The 24,671-nt window shown below is 38.2% G+C and overlaps 1 protein-coding gene across 7 annotated transcripts in view; it reads left to right on the forward strand.

Moving 5' to 3' along the window:
• PNPLA8 (patatin like phospholipase domain containing 8) overlaps nucleotides 1-24,671 on the forward strand; it is a 273,297-nt gene that overhangs the window by 106,003 nt on the left and 142,623 nt on the right. For all 7 annotated transcript variants that reach the window (XR_003858530.1, XM_029615017.1, XM_029615020.1 and 4 more), the window contains 2 exons: nucleotides 19,680-19,774; nucleotides 23,299-23,470. Coding sequence is in view for 6 of the 7 variants with exons in the window: in XM_029615017.1 (XP_029470877.1) it covers nucleotides 19,680-19,774; nucleotides 23,299-23,470 (267 nt within the window). In the remaining variant the exon portion in view is untranslated. The remainder of the gene's footprint in view (nucleotides 1-19,679; nucleotides 19,775-23,298; nucleotides 23,471-24,671) is intronic.

Raw genomic sequence — 24,671 nt, forward strand, 5'->3', positions numbered from 1 at the left:
GCTAGTTAAACATTCATCAGGACAGCTGCTCCCAGATATAGTTCAAAGGCAAATATTATATCTCTACACAGTGTCAGCACTACATAAGGTTCACACCTTTGTTCATAGGGCCTTGCTCTCCTTTCCCCCAGCATAGCTGTGTGCTGGGGTAGACTGCCACCACCCACTCGCAGAATAATTAGGCAGTAAGCTTTCTCTGAGCTTGCTTGCTCACTGCAGTGAAGGATTTCTTGCACCTTTCCTGACACCTGACACCTTTCCAACAGCTCCACAGAATCCTCTTACATTTGGAAGGGAGCCACCTTGCTCAGCTCCTCTCTCCCTCCACCGTCTGCTTTTCCAAGTCTTTTCTTCTTGTGGTTCATCCTCTCTATTTAGGTTAGCACCTGAATTCAAGTTCTTGTGATTGTCTGCTCTGCTGTTTGCCTTGGTTCTCTGAGCATTGTCATAGGCCCCTCCCCCTGGTTATATCTGACTCTTTTAGAGCCTTCCTCTGGTCTAGCTTAGAATGGAATATACTTCCCATTACAGTATATATATATATATGGCAATTTTTTCTTTTCCCTCAGATTTATTGTCGGGTGGGGGGGGGGGGGGCGGCCTTAACAGTGGCTATGAATACTATCATGTTTCATCTTGATATTATTGCTTTAGTTTTTTCTGTATTTAGGCTCATAAGTGAGATTGACTTTATCAAATTCTGAATGCATTTGTAGACATAATTTAAAAAAATGTAGCCCAAGGCTTGTTTCTAGCCTAATATTCAGTTTCTCATCTTTAGTCTGCATGATAAGTTGGTAGTAAATCCTATCTAAGACTGTCTATGAAAGTCTCAGGTCCTTGTGGCTATCATATCTGGAAGATTTGGTGGTGTCATGTAAACCAACAAGAATGTTGCGTTCATCTCAACAAACTCTTTTAAGACTGGCTACCCATGCCTTCTGAAATAAGGTTAGAAGGCACCAGATATTCTACATTTAAATATCAGGTTCCCATGTTATGGAATGCACTGTCATTAGAAGCAAGGTTGGAAACAAATTATCTAAAATTTAGGAAATACTTTGACATGGTTTTTTTACCCATGCTTTGAAGTAAGTATTCTACTTAATAGGGAATGTTTTTTTCTGCTGATGTGATTTTTAAAGATTTTATCAGTGCTGTCTATTTAACGTTTTGTTTACTGTCTATAGTCTATTTGTTGATTTACTCTATGCATTATATATTGTTTTATATGTATACTGCCTTGATTGCTTATAAAAGCAGTATAATCAAAATAATTTCAAATCTTCTAAAAAGCATGGTTCCTGTTAGATGAGACAGTGAGTCCTTAGAATGTCTTTCTTTTCCACCTAGAAAATGCTTGAATGCCTGCAGATGTTTGGAAAGGCAGCTCAGATTTTACCTTTGTGCAATTGATACAAACTGCTACCCAATGAAGGGAATTTGTTTTTTTGAACCTTTAGGTCTTGTTTCATTTGATGCCTCCAAAGGGTTGTGAGCATAATTTGAACCCATCTGATGAAAGTTCAGTTTTGAGTCTCTTGATTCTTTCATGCTCAAGTACCTGACCTGGAAATTGAATTTCTTATGGGGGTCACTTCAGTTCGTAGAGTCAGTGGGCTCTAGTACTTAGTGACTTCCTATATTATGTGAAATTTTATTAACCTAGGATGATTTTTCATACTCATTCTATGTGTTTGTCAAGGTGGTGTCCTTTTTCCACTTTAATCAGTTAGTTATTCTTTCCTTGCCCATATGCTCATAATACACTTGTTAAATTGGATTGCAAGAGAGGAGTTTGCCTTCTTCCTTTCATGGACTTACAAAATTCACTGGGCTTTCGGAGTTTTTATAAACTGTATAGAACAAGCAGCTCTAAGATAAAGAACACTTTTTCTAATTGGGAAACAGATTGTACTCTGGCAAAGTTTACCTTAGAAGGACGTATCAAAACTTGGGCTTTCAAGGCAGCAAGTTGCCAATTTGTGATCAGCTTACTTTGAAAATATTCGCAAGTGTAAAGCAGAGCTCTATCCACATATTCACGAATTACTGTATTCTGAACATGGTCTGCTGTTGGGGTTCTATTATTATTACTATTTATTTGCTTGATTCATTGCCATTTCAAATTACAGTAAATGAAAGTGATGTAAATAAATAAAATAAATGTACAATTAATAAGAGGTTAAATGTTATAAAACAGTAATATAAAATTAAAATATGAATAATCTGAATGCAAATAAATATGGCAAACTAAAATCATGAATCAATATAGAAATAAAGTAATATAGAAATAAAAATTTTAAAAAATATAAAGTTATGACAAGTTAGACTTAACTATAAATAGCTAATTGAAATCAAAATGAAACAAGATATCTTAAGATAAAAAAATGTGAAAGCATGATAAATAAATGGTATAATTGAACATAAATATTGATAAATGAAATAGCAAGAGTTAAATATACTCTTTTTTTTTTTTTTGGACAAAAAGTAGGCTTTTAAGAGACTTCCTAAATTTCCTGTAGTCCTACTCTAGCTGCACACTTAGTTTTGGACTATCTAATCTGCAAGGCCTGTTTGTGGAGCGAAGTCCAACTTCCTCCTTTCCTTACTTCTAAAGCTCAATTCTTTTGGTTTCCAAAGATCTTTTTGTGTTCATGTTCCCATGTTTTATTTTTCTGAAAAAAACAAAAGACAGATTTTTCCTTTTATAAAAATGTTTTTCAGTGTTCCAACCATTGACACTTATCTTCCTGTTTTATTTTAAGACTATCTTTAGCTTGGTAAGGGCTTCCAAACCTGTGTTGATGATCAGGTTTTCAGGATACTCAAGGCTAATATGCATGAGATATAGTGTATGCAAAATATTGTTTTTTTTGGTAGTAACTATTATTTGCATATGTTTTTCACTTCTGCTTTAGGGTATGAATTCTTACTCTAGTTTAACATTTTGACATCTATGCAATAAATTTTAATGTGTATACTACAAATAGCATTCTACACAGGAATGTTTTATGGGGGAAATTTTATAACTGTGTGCATTAGGATAAAGTCTGAGCATAATTTCTATGGAAAGACTTTGCACCAGATTTTCAAGCAAAGTTATGAGCATAATTTCACTTTGAAAATTATACCGGGAAATTTATGTGCACAAAGTTACACCTGCTTCATGTTGCATATAAGTTACCTGTCAGAAAATATGTGCATACTTTTTAAAATAGATTAAATAATAGTTTAAATTGTACAGCTACTTGCATTATGCTAATCAGTTGTTTAAACTTTGAAAAATTAGAGGACATTCAATGAATTTACAGGTAATAATTTAGGACAAATATGAAAACATATTTTTTTACTCAACACATAATTAAACTCTGCAATTTGTTGCAGAAGGATGTGTTAGTATAGCTGGGTTTATAAAAGGTTTGGACAAGATCCTGGAAGAAAAGTCCATAAATCATTATTAAGGTGGATTTGGGGAAATCCACTGCTTATCCCTGGGATTAGCAGCATGGATTCTATCAAACTTTTGGGATTCTGCAGGTACTTGTGACCTGGATTGGCCACTGTTGGAAACAGGATACTGGGCTTAATGGACCTTTGGTCTGACCCAGTATAGCAAATCTTATGTGCTTATGTATCAAAAAGGAAAAAAAAGCCATACCCAAATATTTTTTAAATGTGTGTACAAAATAAAATTTATTAAATCATAACATAAAACTGAAGCTTAAATTGGCATCAATAAACACTTAAACTCTGACCACTGCTAATATACATAATAACCAAAAATCAGAAAGGCACTAAGGACCCACATAAAAAAAATATATATACACCTACCCACATATTCAAGACAGCATGGACAAGGAAACAAACACCATTCAAATAAACCTCACAAAATCTAAAGAAAATACCCCCCCCCCCCCAAAAAAAAAAAATAAATAAAAAAAATGATGATACAGACGTTTGACTGAATAACCCATATTGAAAAATCTGCATTGGCTACCACAAGTTACTGACTCTGACCTATAAATCCCTCAAAGACCTAACGCCAGCCTACCTTCATATTCATTCATATTCACTTGCTTACTGATTCTAGTCTGCTTTGAAATCCCATTACCAAGAACTAGGTGTAGCGACGCAGGGAAAGGAGAGACACGTCAGACAGGATTCTTATGGGGCCATCATCCTCTGATCATCATCTGAGGATGTTGTTTTTATTATATCGAGTTACAGAATTCCACAGCATACAATATACAATATATGATTGGTTAATACGTCCTACGTGCTGGTACACGTCTGCGTGCATGCCTACATTGCTATGGCTACAATCTCTCATGCTGTGCCGGTTTCTGTGTCAAGCAAGCATACTGTATCTAGGGCAAGAGATTATTTGTACTAAGAGTAAAGTCTGTAAAAACAAGAGCTTAAGAAATGCAGACTCTGTGTCTGTTCATAACGAGATAAGCAAAATACTGAGAATGTTTATGCAGATTCAGCGAAAAGTGCTAATGTAGGCCTTTCAGTGAGGAGTGCTGATGCAGGCCCTTCAGCCTCCGTGGTTTGCCAACAGAAGAGAAAAGGCCTGCAACTCCACAACTCACCTTTTCTTTTTAAATTTAAAGGAAATCCTTACGTAGTGAATTAGGTAAAAGTATGTTAGCAAAATTGGGTAAGCAATGAATACAGCAACAGCAACATATTAAAATAACAATACAAAGTAATACAATGAGAATTGTCTTTCTGAGACCTGCCAAGTCAGATGTTATGAAATTGTGCATGTGTTCAGTAATGGTTACATTAAGGAAGGTGTGTTTCCTGGACATGTTGTGATGCAGGATGAATGTTTGATTGCAATATGGGTATTTCCCTATCCGGAGCCCTGTGATACTGTCATTAGTATATTCCCAACAAAAAACAGCGTTCTCTTGTACCCTACTATCCAAATGCATTACTGTGTAATTGACTGGTGAATTTATAAAGACCGTTCTGTAAGTCCACGGGTAAGTAGTCCATCCTGATAGGTTAAAAAGAACTGCATGCATCAATAGTCCTTCTCTGGAATGGGTTGGCATGTGCATGCAAACCCAGCAATCTGTTTGGTTCAATAGTTGTGATAAAGTCTGTGCATCGGTAATGTACATATTGGATTGCCAATAGTTCTTGTTCAGATATTGCCATGGCAGGAGGGGGAATGCAGAATAAGAAGATGCACATCACAATTGTCAATGAATTGGCGTTCAAGCAAGTAAATGTAGCAAGCAAAAAGTTCTCTGGAATTTTTTCAAGTCCCTGCTTTTCCAAGAGCTGTGTGGATTGGGGGTTGTGAAGACTCAGGGAGAAGTTTGAAATCGGATTCTGCAGTCCCTGGTGCTACGCCATCTCTCTATGGCTAAGGAACCCAGACTGGACCTGAGGGAGCAAGTACAATAGCTATCCTCTTCCCCATGATAACAAAGGGACAAGGCCATGCTAAACAGAGTTAGATAATATTCTATACAAAACTAATGGTTGTGGATTGCTAATCCTGTTCCCAAAATGATTGTCCACAGCTGTGGCCTGATTGGAATATGATATGTTTAAATGATTTAAGGTAAACAGTACTAGGGGCAATTCCTGCTTTTAGTTTGTGTTTGTCAAAGGCTGTCTTACTCCACGATAGCCTGTCAGTGAGTGGAGTGGTAAGGGATGCCAAATATGTATTTGATGTTCCAATGTTGACCAAAATCAGTGAGGAATGGCTGCTATAAGCAAGGCCATTATCAGTTTTTAAAACAGAAGGCAATCCCATGACCGAAAAGGTTCTTATACAGTGATTAATAACATGCTTGGTGGCTCCCCCTTTTTTTGGGGGGTGACCCATAGAAAATGCAAGAAAGTGTCAATGGTTACATGTAAATATTTCCAAGGGGCAAAAGGAGGATTGTGAGTAACATCCATTTGCCAGATTTCATTAGCATGTAAGTGGCTCCTAATGTGAGCAATGTAAAGTTGGTGTGTGCAACCTTTGGAGGGCTGATTGTGGTGTCAGAAGGATAACAGGTTCTCATCTAAGCAAGAGAAACACATCTAGAGCAAAACAAATGCAAAGAGAAAATTAGACAAAAAGTATCAAACAGTGCAGTTCCTAATGATGGCTGCAGGATGTCCTCTGTGGCAAAGGCATGGAAAAGGCTTGATGGGATGATTTCTGAAAATCAATGGTGTATTCAGTCAAATTCAAATTAATTAATGAGAAGATTTCATCATGGCTATAACTCTACTATACTAATCTTATATAATGTTTTCCCACTTTATTATTAAAAACAATGAAGAAACAACTTAAGTGTATAGACAATTACATAAAAACATATATTTCACTCACAGCATGTGCAGGTGTCAGGACATACACATAGCACAAAAGACAGAAGGCAAACAATGAACACATATTTTTGAGCAAAAAAAAATTAAATCAAAATGTGGTTGGAAAATGTGTGGCCATAAATGTTGTAGTCAATCTTTCAGCAAGGTGTATCAATTTTTCATTCATCGAGGCCTAAATGTGGTATGAGTTCCTAATATAGTAAAATAGCATAAATTCAAATTAATCATGTGAAGGAAAAGTCAATTGCAGTAGGCTAAACCACAAACAACAAGTATTTCAGACATTACAGTAAACATATGTTACACAAGACTGACACATATTCATCCATCCTACAAATATTCATCTTCTTAACATCAAACAGACAACAGATAACACATAATTGGAGCTCAAAATTTATATCAAGATGTATCAAATAAAATTAGATCAAAGATAAAACATCAAAAGATGTGTGAAAAAAATATTTGAAAAATGTTAAAAAAATTTTTTGAAAATGTGGAAAATAAATTTTGGATCGATCCAGTAAAAAACAAAAAACAAAAATCAGAATTCTGTTTAAAATGAAAAAGAAAATAAGCTGCAAAGTGTTCATCTTCACATCTCTCATGGAAAATATTAAAATCTGGCATACAGGAAAAAATTAGAATTAATTCTACTATACAATTTAATAAAATCAATTTGGATTTGCAGGAAAAAAAGCTTGGGGGAGGGGTTGCATTAAATGTAGCAACCCCTAACAGTGATTGCTTGTCAAAGAATAGGAATCATAACTTTTTTCAATGTCTCTCTGTACTATCAAAACAATCTCAATTCTCTGTCTTTTCTCCCATAATTACCATTCACAACTCTGTCTTATTCACATACGCACACCTTTTAAACAACTTCCAATAACAACGCTCTATTTAAACAAAACTTCTTTAAAAAAAAAACCTTTACAACTCCGCACTTCCTATACTGGCAAGACACAGATTTTTTATTCACTGTAAACAAAATTAAACTTTCTTGCTAAATTATGGCTATATATTATTCTCAATATCTTTAACTGCTTCAGGAATCTGTTTCTAAATTTAAAGGATTAATTCATTGAATCGCGTTCTCTCCTCTGTTTAAACCAAACGAAACCTAATTTTTTTGCTTGAGAAACGCTGTTCTGCCCACACTAGCCCCCCCCCCCTCGCTCTCACTCATTCTTCCTTGTTGTTAACTCTTAGTTGCCTCCCGTAAGATGAAGGGAGAACCTTTGAAAAGAAAAAAAAAACTAATGATACTGCTTGTAACTTTCAGTAACCTCAGCTCAGTATTAAAGAAGTTTGAAAGTAGCATTGAAGGTTGAGGGCAAAAGAGGTTTGGACAGGAGATAATTCAGGAAGAAAAGGTATTAAGTATGTGTTATGAGAAAGAAATATCGCATGCGCTTGATAATCAGATAACAGATACAGAAATTAGGGAGAGAAACTTAAAAATCGGTACCGTATAACATTAATTTACTGAAACTACAAATCCTTATACAAAAAAAAATGTACCAGCAAATGATAACATAACTAGATAGCTTTAACCAGAAACTAGCAAGGATTTGCTGGTCTCTTGGAAACAGATTCTATCTTAACCTACTCTGTCCTAAAATGAATATTGCAGTAAAAATGCAAATTATGTACACTTGCAATGCAAGCTGAAAGCCAACAATCATTCTGCGAAAGAGAAATGAGAGAGAAAAAAAAATAAAGGACAGATTATACATGCATATAAAATAAGTATCTCAATTATTGAATTGCATCATTAATGCAAGCATTACATTTGCTTCATGTTTTAAACCTACATAAACTGCCTGCTGTGTTTAAACAAAACAAAACTTTTTTTTCTTCAGCTGACTAGAGAAAGCACTCGGCATTCACCCTCATCAGCTTGACCCCCCTTCTCTCTGATCTTCTGCTGTTAACTCTTAACTGACTGAGCATTTTCAAGTTCTAAACTTTTAAACACTAGTAAGTACTTTTTCAATATCAAACAATGCCTGAAATTAAATCTAATTGTTCTTACAATGTCATAGTGCAGGGCAGAAAGCAAAACAGTGCGACTAAACAAGATAGGATAGGAAGAAAGTAGAAAAAGTAAAAAGAAATTATTTCATTGCAAAACTCTGCCAAATATTCACTTCGTTCAAATAAAATTCAGAAATTAAAATTAAACATGGCAAATAAACTAGTATCACTTCTGATTAAACATTCATTAAGTATGCTGGACAATTTGAAAAAGAAACTCTTTTACTTCTATAAGAGACAGGCTTCCTTGTGCTATAGCTTATGCAAGGGTTAAATTCTGAGTCCGAGGACTGGAGCGTAGGACTGATATGGCCGCTTGGGAATCTGATCCTGTAAATCAGACAAAAGGAGTAAGGATATTATGTTCATTTTCAGAGCACTGCGATACTCTGAGATTTCAAAGGAATCATTACCTGCTTTTTGCAGGGAGTTCAAATCATTATCTGTGGACTGTACGCTTACAGAAAATTCAAAGAAGGCCGGCATTTAACCTTAATTTACTATAGAAAATACTTGCAGTCTTTATACTTCTCAATAATATTCTTTATGATAGTAAAGCAAAGAAAAAGTCAGAAAAAGAATTTCAGGAAAGATAGTTTTCCTGGGAGTTACATTCTGCTTCTAGTTTTTTTTTTCCTGCGGCTGATATAATGGCATTCCTAAGGGCGGGGTAATGTCGCTGGCCTGGAATCTAGTTTCCCTGACTGACGCTTCTACACTGATTTGCCCAATGGAAACCCTTTTGCATTTCGGGCATACTGTTTTTGGACGGGATTTGGAGGCGCCGGAGGAGTCAGTACCTTTATAGGCACCACCACTCGAGGCATGGCACTGCTGTTTAAAATGGCCAGGCTTTTTACAATTGAAACATGTCCCTTTTGCCTTTTGAAATTGACCTGTGTGCAAGTGTGTCCATAAAGGCATGAGTGCCAATGTCTGTGCAAGCCTGGAGCATGTCTAGTTTACTGACTATGGATTGCAGAGTTTTCCTACAATCTGCATTTGCATTTTCAAAGGCTAATTTCTTTAGGAGTTCAGCGCTCGCCTCTGGGCTGTCTACCTGACGCTGAATAGCTTTTTGCAGCCGTTCTATAAACTGTATGTAGGATTCTGTAGCTGCCTGATGAGTCATTGTAAATGATTTTGTGGCTGTACCTGAATCAGGAACCTGCTTAAAGGCTTTGGTCACACAGTGATGGAACGCTGGAAAGGCTACAGCAGAAGGTGTCCCCACTGCTGGCTGTTCCAGTGTTGCAGATTGTCCCACCCCGTAAAGTTGATCAGGGATATGTGCCAGATCTTTCCAATCTTGGGGAATTAATTTATAGCCTTTCGCAATTCCCTCTAACAGCTCACGAGAATAGGTGGAATGAATGTCTGTTTCTGTTAAAATAGTGTAAGGCAGTGCTAACCACTAATACTGAATCTCATCCTGGGCATTAGGTACCTCCGTGATGGGAAATGCATGAAGCCCCTCTAATAATTCCTCCCCTGTGAGATTTTCTTTCACCTGTTCTTGTTGAAACTCCATGCAGACCGCACCACATAAATCATTACTGGAAGCGGTGTTTTGAGATGGTAATTCATGTGGACAAGTCTGTGATGCAGAATCAACGACTGTCACAGGCAATGGCAGCTGGGGGTACAGGGAGGTAGTCTGTGGTGAGGGGGTTGGAGGGGGAGGTGGAGGAAAGTTAGTTTCTTTGATTTGTGGCTCTAGATATTCTATGGCTTCTGTGCATTTTTGCCAAAGTAAGAGATGTTGTAGTGAGGCACACGGGGATGTGTGCAAAGCATTCCCTAAGTTAACCCAATGCTGTATCTCAAAAGAACCAGCTTTCGGATACTAAGGACATCTGTTGTTTATTTCTTTCAACAGATTTTTTATATCTCCTAGTCTGACATTAATAGCCTCTCCTTTGTTAATCAAGAAATGATTTCTTACTATTTGCGCCAGCTCTTGTGCATGACACGTCTGCTGAGCTGACTGTTATCCCCCCATACTCACGAATGTGGGAGCAAACTCGCTGAAAAAATACTTACAACTGTGGAGCGAGTTTCCTGAAGAGGTGCACCTAAGCTTTTCCAGCTCGAGTGAGTACGGGTCTTTCATGGCTCGGGGTCACCAGATGTAGCGACGCAGGGAAAGGAGAGACACGTCAGACAGGATTCTTATGGGGCCATCATCCTCTGATCATCATCTGAGGATGTTGTTTTTATTATATCGAGTTACAGAATTCCACAGCATCTACTATACAGTATATGATTGGTTAATACGTCCTACGTGCTGGTACACGTTGTCTGCGTGCATGCCTACATTGCTATGGCTACAATCTCTCATGCTGTGCTGGTTTCTGTGTCAAGCAAGCATACTGTATCTAGGGCAAGAGGTTATTTGTACTAAGAGTAAAGTCTGTAAAAACAAGAGCTTAAGAAATGCAGACTCTGTGTCTGTTTAGAACGAGATAAGCAAAATACTGAGAATGTTTATGCAGATTCAGCGAAAAGTGCTAATGTAGGCCTTTCAGTGAGGAGTGCTGATGCAGGCCCTTCAGCCTCCGTGGTTTGCCAACACAGGAGAAAAGGCCTGCAACTCCACACTAGGTGTCTCGTGAATACCAAAAAGAGCTTTTACAGGCTCTTCCCTATCCCTATGCAACTCCCTCGCCCTTCCTATCAAGCTAGCCCCTGACCACCTGACCTTCAGTAAACTGGTTGTTTGAAGGTATCTTGTATTTAAATGCTATGAATTAAATGGATACATAATACTGTAGCGATGACGGCAGATAAAGACCAAATGGTCCATATAGTCTGCCACTTGGTTCAGGTTACCACCAAGCCTTCTGTTAAGGCTAGTAACCCCATATCTTTTGTTAAAGGTAGTAACTGCCACTCTGTGCACCCTTTTCTTCGTTTCCAGCCTCTAGCCTCTAGGGATCTGCAGTGTTTATCCTATGCCTTTTTAAATTCATTTATTGTTTTCATCCTTCTGGGAGGGCATTCTAGGCATCCACCATCCTCTCTGGGAAGAAATATTTCCTGATGTTTGTTCTGAGTTATCTCCTTGGAGTTTCATTTTGTGATCCCTAGTTCTACAGTTTCAACAGAAAATTTAGAAGTTCGTCCATCATTAAAACCTGTCAGGTATCTGAAGATCTGTATCATATGTCCCCTGCACCTCTTCTCTTCCAAGGTATATATATTTAGATCCTTCAGCCTCTCCTCATAAGTCTTCCGATACAGACCCACACCATTTTGGTCACCTTTCTTTGGACCGCCTCCATCCTGACTCTATCCTTTTTGAGATATGGGTTCTAGAACTGAATACAGTACTTCAGTTGAAGCCTCACCAAGGATCTGTACAAGGGCATTATTATGTCCTTTTTCTTATTGGTTATTCTCTCTGTGTAGCCCAGCATTCTTCTGGCTTTAGCTATCGCCTTGTCACATTGCTTCGCTGCCTTCAAATTGCCAGACACTGTTATCCCAAGGTCCCTCTCCTAGAACATGCACATTAGTGTTTTTCCCTGCATCACATATAGCTCTTTTGGATTACTGCACCCCAGATGCATGACTCTGCACTTCTTGGCATTGAATCCCAGGTGCCAAATCGTCTTTCACTCTTCAAGCTTTCTTAAATCAATTTTCATTCTCTCTACTCATTCAATCTGTTGAAGATCTTAGTATCATTTGCAAAAAGAAAAACTTTTCCTTCTATCCCTTCTGCAATATTCCTCAAGAAGATATTATGTGACCCATTGTCCCTTTTTTTAATGCTCATTTTTATTGAGACATTTCACATATAACAGCAGTAAACACAAACCACACACAACCAGAAAAAATCACCAAGAACAAACATGTCAACCGCTACCTTTGCCCATACCTAATCTCTCTCTCTCCCACACCACCCTCCCTCCACTCAGCAATTGGGAGCAATATTAATCCAGAAAGAAAGAAGGAACTAGGCCCCCAACTCCAACAAAAGTGTAACCAGTCATTTTAAACCAGTTTGAAATGGGTCGTGAACTCCTTCATTAAGGAATACTCAAAAGGTGTCCAGACACTATGGTTTTCATCTGTTTCTTCTGTGAGGATTCCAACAGTATCTCTGCTCCAGCATATATAATTCCAACATAAAAATAGTCCATGTATCAGTAGTAGGCCCAAAAGGGGTTAACCAATTTCTCAAGATAAGGTGGCAGAGCAACTAAACACCCCTTTAGAAGAAGAACCATGGCAGATGAACTAACTTGTACTACTGGATCTTTATGACCAAGCAGGCAGAAACCAGATTCCACCCAAATGACTGGAAAATTTACAGATATAAAAAATAATGTAGTACTACAGCACAATCCCATAAACAGTGTATTAAAGTAGCTGGTAGTTGAAGGCATTTGGATACAATGGTCTGAGGCAACTATACCTGCCAGAAACGCCTTGCAATGGCCAGAATATAATTCTGAGCAAAATTTAACTTGTATTTCCAAGTGCTCTGCTCCTAGTACTGCTTTCTGTACTGACTGATCAGAATCATATAGATCATCCTCAGATAACATAATTTGGAGATCATTCGACCACGTAAATAGTATACTTAGCAGACGAATGTAAACATTTATAATACATTGATATGGAAACCCGAGCTTTTGCACTTAAGCTTACAATTGTTGAAAAGGACCATTAGTGAAAGTTCTTAGATCATCCACGGACAAAGCCTTAATATAACTGACAATTTGCATTTACACAAGTTAATCAGTACTGATAAAATAGAGAGACTGTCAGCAAAAAGAAAATAATCTTACTTTCCCATCCTGTAGGTTAATAAAGGGTACTAAATTGGCCATGCCCCCGGTGGTAGAGGCGTGAAAAATTTTTATTACTCCACCCAGGCAAAAAACTGCGGATTCCCACACAATGGCAAGAAAAGAGAGAGTTGTCATGGTAATACCACATGCTGTCTAAGAGCATGCCAACATTTCCACATAGATCTTATTAACAGGGAATTAGAGAAGGGGGCAAGGAATTATGTTGGGAATGAAGCAGATACATTAAGCTATACGGTTTTGCAAATTCCTGTTCCAATAATACCATTAATTTATTTTGGACAGACTGATAGCCCAACCATTCCCTGAAAATCTGCAAGAGACATGCCAAATTATAAATCAAATATGTGCAAAACCAAAACACCCGTCTGGCTTTAGGAGGCAGACAAAATAGAAAAACGTAGCCATGCCCGCCTGAAAACCCCTAAACAAGTTGGGAGCACACTTTATAAAGGAAACTAATATTCTTCACAAAGAGAAAGGTAAGTATAATAATTTAGGTATCAAAATGATTTTAACCAACACCATGCGACCTTGCAAAGACAAAAATGTTTCCAACTATATAATTTTTTTAAACTCTGAAGAAGAGGCATAATATTACAGTTGTACCAAAAAGCTGGGTTCTTGTGTATTTTAACCCCTAAAAACTTGATAGTATCATTTGCCCATGGAAGCGGGAAATTAGGCCAAGTAGCTTATAGGTGACCACCAACATCCAGTGCTTTTGACTTATTAGATTCAATTTAAACCTGAAAAGGTAACAAAATTATGAATATGCTCAAAAGTAGCAGAATGGTAACTCGGGCATTAATCACTACCATTAACCTGTCATCTGCAAAAAGCAGATGTTTCAGCTCATGGGACCCTATAAAGACTAAGACCCAAAATACAATAGAGCAAGTTACTGCACTTCACAAATATCCCAACAACAAGTGCAGAAAAGGAATTTAGTCCAAACCAAGAAGATTCTTCAAAAGCTCTACAGAGCAGGTAAACTTTTATTCATTTTCAGGCGGCAACTCCACAGACTTATAATAGCAACAGACTAGAATGCGTCCCCCGACACGGTCCCGTGTTTCGCCGAGGGCTGCATCGGGAGGGAGCAATGGTTTTCACAAAGCACTGAATGCTAAAGGATTGGCGCTCCCTGCCCATTTTGAAATCCTTTAGCATTCCAGTGCAACCCTATAAAGACTCCCATAATGGCTAAATCTTGCTTAATCTTGCGTACCAGTGGCTCCGCTGATAAACAAAGAAAAGGGTGACAGTGAGCATTCTGTCGAGTTCTCCTCCCGAGACTAGATAAGGGGGATGTAGTGGCTATTGATACAAATAAATGCTTTGGAGTTGTAATAAAGAAATTGGATGGCAGATAAAAAAAAAAAAAAGCCCTCAAAACCAAAGCTCTTAAAGATTAAATAAGAATCCCATGCCAAAGGCTTTTTCTGCATCAAACCAAATCAATAAAGGAGTCTACTATCTTCTGGGCACAGCATAATTTCAATGTCAATAATAGCTTCCTAATATTAGTGATAGGCTTTCTGCAAAAATAAATCCAGTTTGTTCTGGAGAAATCAAATCATGTAAGCTATACTTTAATCGGTTAATCCAGTATCTTAGCATACATTTTTACATCTTGGTCAGTAAGGAAATAGGTCTATAAGAACCAGGGTCAATTTAAATCCCTCCCAGGTTTAGGTAGGATTGTGATAGCTGCAAACTGATATGGAATCTGATAGGGCTCGATTTTAAATCATATAGTTAAATAGAGCACAAAGATCAGGGACTACGGAAGGTTGGACTAGCTTGTAAAACCAAAGAATTTAAATCATTCAGCACTGGAGATATTATGGTTTTGAGGTGTTTTGAGTGGATTCTTGGGTACTGTGGAGATGGCCACGCACACGGGGAAGAGCCTGTGAGGGATCACAGTACTAGGCTAGACTCGAGACTCGCAAACACAGATATTGTCTTTTATTATACAGCTGAGATATACCACCAGAGGTGGCAGTAGTGAGGTGATCCAGAGGTAGCAGTCCTGGGGACCCTTGGCAGAGGGGGACCCGTCTCACAGAGATAGTAATAGGAAGATCTGGTTGCAGGTTCTCAGTGCAGGCAGAGCTGTAGATGAGACAGACTGACAATGTTTAGATTACTCACTAATTTGGTAGGCTGTATAGGTGGAAATCCCAGCAGGCGAAGTAGTTGTATACAGGCACCGGCCAGGGAGAGCAGACCCTTGAGGAGCGAGTACCTGATCCCAGATAGGCACCTGAAAGTACCTCCGAGGAGGCAGGTACTCAGGTTAGAGAAATACCCTGAAGGGCAGAGAGAGTTTCCAGCGGCAGCAAGGAAGCGGCAGAGTAGCTCAGACCGGAGGCTTTCCATCCATACAGCGATCCTTGCTAACTCAATCTGAAAGGAGAACTACAGCGTATTTATACCTCTCAGGAAGGGGGTGGGAGGCCTGTGTTATTGAATGGGCCTTCCTGTGCTGACCCCTTTAAGAAAGGGGCTGGCTTTGCCCTTTGGTTCTAGAGGACATCAGGGGCGGGGCTTCTGCCGTGACGGCGTCCCAGTCGCAGGGGTAGGCTCCTCAATGTCGCGGTAGGCCCCGGGGGTCTGGAGTGCTTCGGACCGCGGCCAGAAGGGGTAGACTCGTTCTGCCTCCTCGGCTGACAGGCATAACAGGAGATTTGTGCAATTTCAGTTCTTTGATAACCAAGAAAACTTCCAGCCTAGAGATCGGCTTATTCAGGTCAGTGACCTGTGCAGGTGATAAATGCTGGAGCTGTAATTGCTCAAAGAAAGCATTTGGCAATCTAAATTAGGGGCTTCTTTATTGTACAAAGTGTGATAAAAATCCCTAACACTTCCCCCTATGTCCCGAATTGGAGGTGGCAAATGAACCATTAGGTTTTTTGATGTTACTAATACATTTGGATTGGGAATGTGATTTTGTGAGGTTAGCTATCAGCCATCCCGGCTTATTGCCATATTGAACATTTCTTCTTGTAAAAAAAAAAGGGCGCCGGATGCCTTCTGCTGAAGAAGGTCGTTAAGGACTGTCCTGAACCTTTCTAAACCTCAGTCTCCATTTTTTCGGCATTATTTCTATTCCACTGATTTGTATAATAACTCGGTCTCTTGCCCATTCCCAGAATCTGTTGTTTCTCTGCTTTCTTTTTTTAATAACATATTGAATGATCCTCCCATCACACCGCTTTAGCCATCTCCCAGAACAAAATTGGGGTTTCCCTATGCTGCTGATTGACCTCCAGGAAATACTGCCATTTCTCTCCTGCAAAAAATATGAAATGTCTCTCTCCTTACAAAGCCATTTTTACATTCTTCATTTAAAGAGAGAATCAAACCAATATTGCCCCCCCCCCCATTACAACAAACCACCTATGTCCACTTTAACATCATTAAAAAGAAATTCTGAGATCAAAATATAATCAATACTGGAATTTGTAGGATGTGCCCTTGCATAATGAGTGAAATCTCTTTCCTTGGGATAGTGTGACTGCCATACATTCAAAATGGAAAGGAAATCACAAAGGAAGGGTATACCCTTCCCAGGACCTAAATGGGGGACCACAGAAGCAGAGCATCTGTCCAAAAAGGGAACATGAATACAATTAAAATCACCTCCTATAACAACGGGAGCTGTGCCCAAAGCTGAAATACGAGTCATCAATTTAGTAAAAAAAAAAAAAAGTGATCATATCGATTAGGGCACTATTCTACCTTTATCATACTCTCATTTTTGATCCAAGACAAAGGACACCCCCTTGTGTGAATTAAAATCATCTCCCCACAATGTTTAGAGGTGCCTGAGGAGAAAAAAATCTGATTATAATCCCTTTTATTCCATAGTTTGACATACTCTTTATCAATTATGTGAGATTCTTGCAGAAAAACAATTGCCCCCTTTAACCGACGAAGATGAGACAGTACCTTTTCCCTTTTTGTAGGTGAGCCCATGCCCCCTACATTCCAGGTTAAATACTTGGTTAGAGAACCCATGCATAGGTGAAAAAAATACAAAGAACCATGTTGCTGAATATTGAGAGTGATGTAAAAATATAAATCTACTGTCCTGCAGTTTAAAAAAACAAAAAAAAAAAACCTCAGTGAAACCCAAAGCATCATAAAGCTCAGGAAAGTTTAGTAACAGAGTGCGCAAAAAATACGGAATAGCATTCCCAGCACAAAAGTGACTTTCCCATGGCATAATATAAAGAAAACAGAACCCCTGAATAATGCTCCTCATTAAAACCAGGGCATCAATAACCACCCATTCCCCCCCCCCCCCCCCCCCACTTTCCCCTCCCAAATCCAAAAGGAACCATTAATAAGTAACTCTACCTAGAGAGCTGGAGACATTACTGTTAGTGTTCCGGTGCCATCCCTCGTGGTAAAAACGATTTAAACCTTGAATAAGGCAAAACTCAGAAATCAAAACAACTCCTTCTGGAATAGGAAAAATAGTACAGTCACTCAGCGTGGCAGCCAAGCCACTGAAAACTTGTGCAAGGCACAATTAAATTTTACATAGTAGGTCAAAGCTGATTTCCTCATTTCAGACCATTCACAAAGCTCTTGGCATTTGGCACTGAGTCAAAGTTATATAATGCAACTTCACACCATACCTTCACCTTAGCTGGGAACTGTAAAGTTGATTTTACCTGTTTAGCTGCCAGACGAGCACATACAGGCCCAAATTCTTTCCGTTTCGTAGTCATTTTGTAGGAGAAATCTTGAAAGATTTTAATAGAGGTATTCTGGTAGTGCAGAGTCGCAGCCTTATGATACGCTTGCCAAATCAGCTGTTTATGTTGGAAATTAAGAAAGCGGGCAGTCACAATTTGTGGCCTCTGGTTGCCATCTTTTATAGGGCCCAGTCTGTGTGCCTACTCGATAACCAGCAGTGTTAACTGATCAGCTAAACTCAGTGATGTCGGAAGACAATAGGCAAGAAACTCGGCTAACTTGTTCTACTCAAGGGATTCGGCAAAACCGACAAATCGCAAATTGTTCCGGCGAGTGCGATTTTCTAATTCATCTATTTTTTCTTTGTGGGCCTGGACCAGCTTCTCCAAAGATTGCAGTTTCCACGCCGCAGCCAAGGGATTGTTTTCAACGACAGTCATATGGCCTTCCAGGGCATCCACATGCTGGCTAAACTCCACGATCACCGGTTTCAGGTTAGCAGTCTGGTCAGCTATCGTGAAAAGATGCCCAGTAACTGTCGCTTTTACCACTTCGGTAATTGCTTGCATAGCCGATTCGTCAATAGCGCACTGAACTGTGTTATTGGCTGCTGCAGCTATTCTCTCATCACCCACCTTCGGTTTGTCTTTCTCCCATCTTACCGGCTTCACAGGCGTTCCTGAGGGAGACTTCTGCATATAGCGGTCGATGTTCATATGCACTAGCAAAATCAGAAGGAATTACTCAAATATTGTCACTGCTGCCTTCAGTATTAGTGAAAAACTAGAAATGGCACCAGGATCCAGCAGCAATGCATCTCCTCTAGATCAACACATCACGTGACTCCGACCCATTGTTCTTAATTCTATCTTAATTATATGAACTCTACTGACACCTGTCATGTAATTGATCCATTGTATCCATCTTTATCCTACCTGTCTATAACTGACTTTTAACTATCTTGGTGGAAAAGTGTGTCACAAATAAAATATTGAAGATGAATTTATATTCTTCATTAAAGCCATTTCTAGAGTAGACATGCTCAACGTCTTTGCTCTGCTTTGAACTACTTGCTCGAATAGGGCAGAATATAAATATTTTTAAATAAAAGTTTTAAATAAATACTCTGGTAGTGTGTTGTACTTCAGTTCTCATATGTATAGAACTGGAGTTAAAGAGCAATTTGACAATTCCTTTTTAGAAATCTGAGTACTGCAGTAGGTTCTTAACGCTATTTAAGTGTGTGTTTATTTTCAGAAGTTTACTAGTCTGTTTCATTCTCATAGATGCTAACTTTTGAAATTTTGATACCCAGTCACATAAATGAAGAAGTTTATTGCACAGTGTAATTGTAAACACTATGACAGATTTGAATAGCTTATTCTGTGTTTGCTACATGTGTATTCCTACATAGAGAAACATTTCCTCGCAATATGTAAAGTATATCATTTTTTTTGTGTATACACAAAAAGGCAGTTTTTCTTTGATTGACATTGAGTTTTAAATAAGGGGTCTCATTTGTCGATTTTTATTCTTTAGTGAATTCTCATTTGACTTTGCTGTATTATGTTGTTCTGGATTTTTTTTCTTTCTTCAATCTGTGTTTTTACATTTTCTTTCTTCAATCTCAGTGTTTTTACATTGCTAGGATCAAATTGTATGGTCTTAAACTGAGCTTTAATTCCAAGGACTCTCATGGATGCCAGAGACCATTATTGTTTAATTTTTGTTTTCTCTTTTTGATTGCAGAGGAGTAGTAACTCTTCAGACTCTACGTAAATTGGAAGAACTTACTGGAAAGCCTGTTTATCATCTCTTTGATTATATTTGTGGTGTTAGCACAGGTAAATAATATGCAACTTGTATATGTTTATATGGTAGTCTCCATTTCAACCTGTCCGGCTTTTATATTAGGTAAGCTGAAATGCTGCTTTAACAGGGGTGATTTTTATTTTATTTTTTTTATTTTGGAGTAAAGGAATTTCATTCATTTCTTAACATTTCATCAGTGTAGAAAAATGTCAACTATATACTATTTCATTTTTTTAACACTTTTAAAATTATTTTATTGAAATATGCAAAAAATAGTATATTATTAATGATACAGACATATAATAGGGGAGTATCAAGGAAACCACAAGCTACAACAAAGGAGCAGATGAGAATAATTCAGAGAGAGCCAATAAAACCCATATTCTGTTAATAGGGTACTCTGGTAGCTAAAGACTAAAAAGTCCCACATACTGACTTGAATATTAGAAGGCAAGTAAATTGATAAATGCATGCCCCCAACCAAGTAGATAAGGTCAGTAATTGAATCCCAGATCTCACATGCAGGTGGTTGGTATGTTGGATCCCACTTCTTTACCAGCTAATTTCAGAAAAGTCCCAGATTTTGTAATATGTTGTGATATCTGTCTCTCATATAGAAAGTAATAAGTTCCATAGAAAATACTGTCCAAATTGTTTGAACTCACACTTCTTAGGGTGGTTTAATTAGCTGTTTCTAAAGTTGAGCCACAGTATACCTCGCTGTTGGCAGTAAATGGATCACTAAAGGAATACCACTTTTCACAAAGAAGTGACTCCTTGGATTGGGCCTAACAAAATAGTAGTGGGGTTGAGCAGAATACAAGCCCCTATGACTTTATGTATCCATTATATCACTTGTTTCCAATATTTTAAAATTAGAATGCATGTCCAGCACATTTGAAACAAGTATCCCACTTCCGTACAACCTCTCCAACACCTCTCTGAGTCATAAGAGCACAAGGCTTGCCATACTGGGTCAGACCAAGGGTCCATCAAGCTCAGTATCCTGTTTCCAACAGTGGCCAAGCCAGGTCACAAGTACCTGGCAGGATCCTAAGGGTAAGGTAGATTCCAAGCTGCTTATCCCAAGAATAAGCTGTGGATTTCTGCAACTCTCCCTTCAATAATAGTTAATGGACTTTTCCTCCAGGAACTTGTTCAAACATTTTTAAACATAGCTATACTAATATCTTTCACCACAATACGGCAATGAATTCTAGAGCTTAGTTATGCATTGAGTAAAAAAAATATTTTCTCTTATTAGTTTTTAAAGTATATTACCCAGTAACTTCATTGTGTGTCCCCTGGTCTTTGTACTTTGAAAAGAGTAAACTGATTAATGTTTACTTGTTCCATTTCACTCATTATTTTATAGACCTCTATCATATCTCCCCTCAGCTGTCACTCAGTTTCATCTTATGCAGCCTGATAGGGTTATTGAATCAATGATACAATATCTTTTAACTATTCCCCTTGTAGTCGTACATAAACAATTTCCTTGGCAAAACCTCCTTATTACATAAACCCACTACCCATCTTCTATATCTCTATGTAAGTACTCAGCCCAAAGAGCCATGTACTGCTCTGTTTGGTCAATCTCTTTATTCATTAAGATCATATAAATTCTCTATATTATCTCTTTATTGCATATCTTCCCAAAGAAGAAGTTCTGAAAAGGCTTTGTTCTTTTACTAAAGTTAGCCACATTCTTACCCTTATTGAGAGCCCCATGTAATTGTAGATAACTAAACACTAAAACAGAATCTCCACCCAACTTGCTCCCTAGTTGTTGAAGGGAAAGACATTTCCCATCACTAAACAGTTGGCCAACAAACTGCATGCCATAGCTGTATTATCACTGAAAATTAATTTTATTAATATGTTAGAGATACACAAGAGAAGTCAGTGGGGGCATCTGTGAAGAAATCTTTTCTCTAGAAACTAATATATGCCAAGTGCGCTGTATCCCATATAGAAAGGGATGAACCCCAGTCAAATTCCTCTGCAATTTATTGGGTAAATAGAAGAGACTAGAAGTATAAATTGGAAGCGAGAATCATTTTTTCCAGCTCAATCCATTGTTTCTCAATAGGTGCTTTCCACCATATGTGAATGCTGTTTAAATGATTTGTATTATGATATGCTTCCCCCTTTCTTTTTATCCCGTTAAAACCCTGCTCCGAACCTTCACTCTTTTTTTCCGCAAAATAAACTCTGATATACTAGAGTTTAAATCCACCAAAAATGTGTTAGGCATTCTGAGCAGGAACATTCTGAAAAGAAGTAAGACCCTTGGTAATATGTTCATTTTAATATAGATATTCTACCAAACCAGGAAATAGAGTATGGCATCCAGTTCCTCAGATTCTGTTTCATAGTTTTGAATAAAGGCAAATAGTAAAGAGTACAGCCTATCCAACTCCTTCAAAATGTTCCTATTTTATGAAGCCAGGGGCCCACTTAAAAGGAAAACTATTATGAATTGCCACACCCAGTTCCAGTGCCACCTCCAGGTGTAATATTTCTGTTTTGCCTAATTTAACTTTATACTTTAATTCTGAAATTAGTTTGGTCATGTTTAAAACTGCAAAAGGTTCCTAATGAAGAGTAGGACATAATTTGCAAACAGGAAAATCTTATGCTTCTTCCCTTTGTGAACTGTCAAAATGATGACCATATAGAACAATATTTTCATCAGGGAGAGGAAGCCATACTTTTCAGCTCAGCCAATCACACTCCACTTCCACTCACTCCAATTCCCTATGGGGAAGAGATCCCAGATACAGGAGCTTTGTGGCTGAATATGTTGGAGAAATGAGGCAATATTACTTGTCTTCTAATTAGTCTGTTTCTGGCGGTAAAGAAACTAATTAACAGCATATAAAACAAAATAGATATGGGAAAGGACGAGAGCAATGGAGCTAAGCTGCCATCATGGATCAGGTTCGCTAGTGCCACCCATCATATGCTATTTGTGCTGTCAGTTAAAAGTAGCTAAAATGTACATGTCTTTGAACATTTGCAAATTATCTGTCTAGATATATCTAGATCAGGACATAATGATGCACACTAGATGGCACTATGAGAAAATGGATGGATAGTGCATTATAAATAGTTAAATATACCCTGAAACAACTTGTGCATTTAATTTTAATTCTTTCTTTATAGCTCCTTAGTTTTTTGTGCTGTTTTTAGTGAAATTGAGAGACATTAGGGGATTCTAGTGTCAAATCCTCTTTCGTTTTTGCTCTTCAATAACTACATCAGAAAGTTCATCTGTTTGAGGGTTTTTTTTCCAGAGTAGAGGAGACTGATGGTTGGGGGCAGAGGAGGCTTAAACCATGTTTTAATAAATTGCCAGAGTTCGTGTAATAGTTCCCATTGATTGTACTTTTATCTGTAAAACACATGAATCCTTGGCAAAATAAAAGTCAGCCTTCTAGTATATATATGTAATGAACCATTAATGTCAGTGAGCTTTCTGGTTAGTTATTAATACATTAAAAAACCTTATTGATCACATGTAGTAAACATTGGAATGTCTTTGTCTTTTTAGGGGCTGTACTAGCATTTATGTTGGGATTATTTCATATGCCATTAAGTGAATGTGAAGAACTATACCACAAAATAGGAACGGATATATTTAAGCAAAATGTCATTGTTGGAACAGTCAAAATGGGCTGGAGCCATGCTTTTTATGACAGTGAAAGCTGGGAAAATATGCTCAAGTAAGTTGAAACTGCATTACTATTTTCCTAATCTGAGATCTGTCAGTTAGTGGGTTTGTAGAAAATATGAGTCGACCTATTTTAAACTCAACAACAAAATGTCATCATAAGATAAACTAATTACCTTTTCCCTTACATTTCTCTCTCAGTAATATGTCAACAGATGAGTTTATGAGACTGTACTATGCTATGGTCTTTCAGGCCAATGCAAGTAAAATGTGCGTAAAATTGTGTGTCCAAACTAGGTGCCCGTTTTTTTTAACTGCACATACATTCACCTCTCTCTTGGGCGCTCGATGCAATAGGCAAATGAGCCGCTGTGCTAAAAAGGATGCACTAGAGATAAATTGTGTCCCAAGTGGTCCATGGCATTGGGCATCCAGGAGATGTGGCTGTGCGTGGGTTAGGAAAATGGACGCTTGTAAATTGAGCATCTGTTTTCCTAACCTGACCACTGTCGAGATTTTTTTTTTCTTTTTGTTGCTTTCTGTGGTTCCTCCGACTTAATATTGTGATGCTATTAAATTGGAGAAACTGCAGGAAAGCAGTATTTTCTGCTTCTCTGTGCAGGTTTTGGGGTGCTTCGAGACTTAACGCCAGCTCATAGGCGTTAAAATGTTTGCGTCTGGTGCACAGTTATTTTTTACATCTGGGGGTACTAGCTAATAGCCTCATCAACATGGCATTTACATGTGATGAGCGCTATTAGCATGAGGAGTTATGGACGCGTGTCCAACTGCAGGTTGATCTGTGCGCTAATCTGAGTGCATGATATTGCATTGGCTAGTTTGTATGTTTGGAAATGCAGTGTGTGTCTAAGAAAGGCAAACGGTTAAAATGGATACCATGTTGTTAATGTAGCTTTGAGTTTTTAAACAAAATTGCTTTCTCAGATGGAAAACGTTAAATATATAACTGTCCATTCAGAAGACAGGGGCGTGGGATAAACACTGTGGATCCATAAAGTCAAGAGGACGTCAATGAAGAGTGGGTGGCTCGCCAGAATGACGGCTACTGCCTGGAGATAATACACACGGTTACTGTGACTCCAACATCGCTCTAAGCTTCAATGGCAAGAGGAAATGTGGAAAAAAAGATTTGCACTCACAAAGCGGGGAGTAGCTGGCTTGTTACGGCGGTTACTACCCCAAACCAAATAAGCCTGATACTTCACTTTCAATACATATCCAGCATAGCTCTC

This window comes from Rhinatrema bivittatum, chromosome 9 (genome assembly GCF_901001135.1).
Source record: "Rhinatrema bivittatum chromosome 9, aRhiBiv1.1, whole genome shotgun sequence".
Taxonomy (NCBI): Eukaryota; Metazoa; Chordata; class Amphibia; order Gymnophiona; family Rhinatrematidae; genus Rhinatrema; species Rhinatrema bivittatum.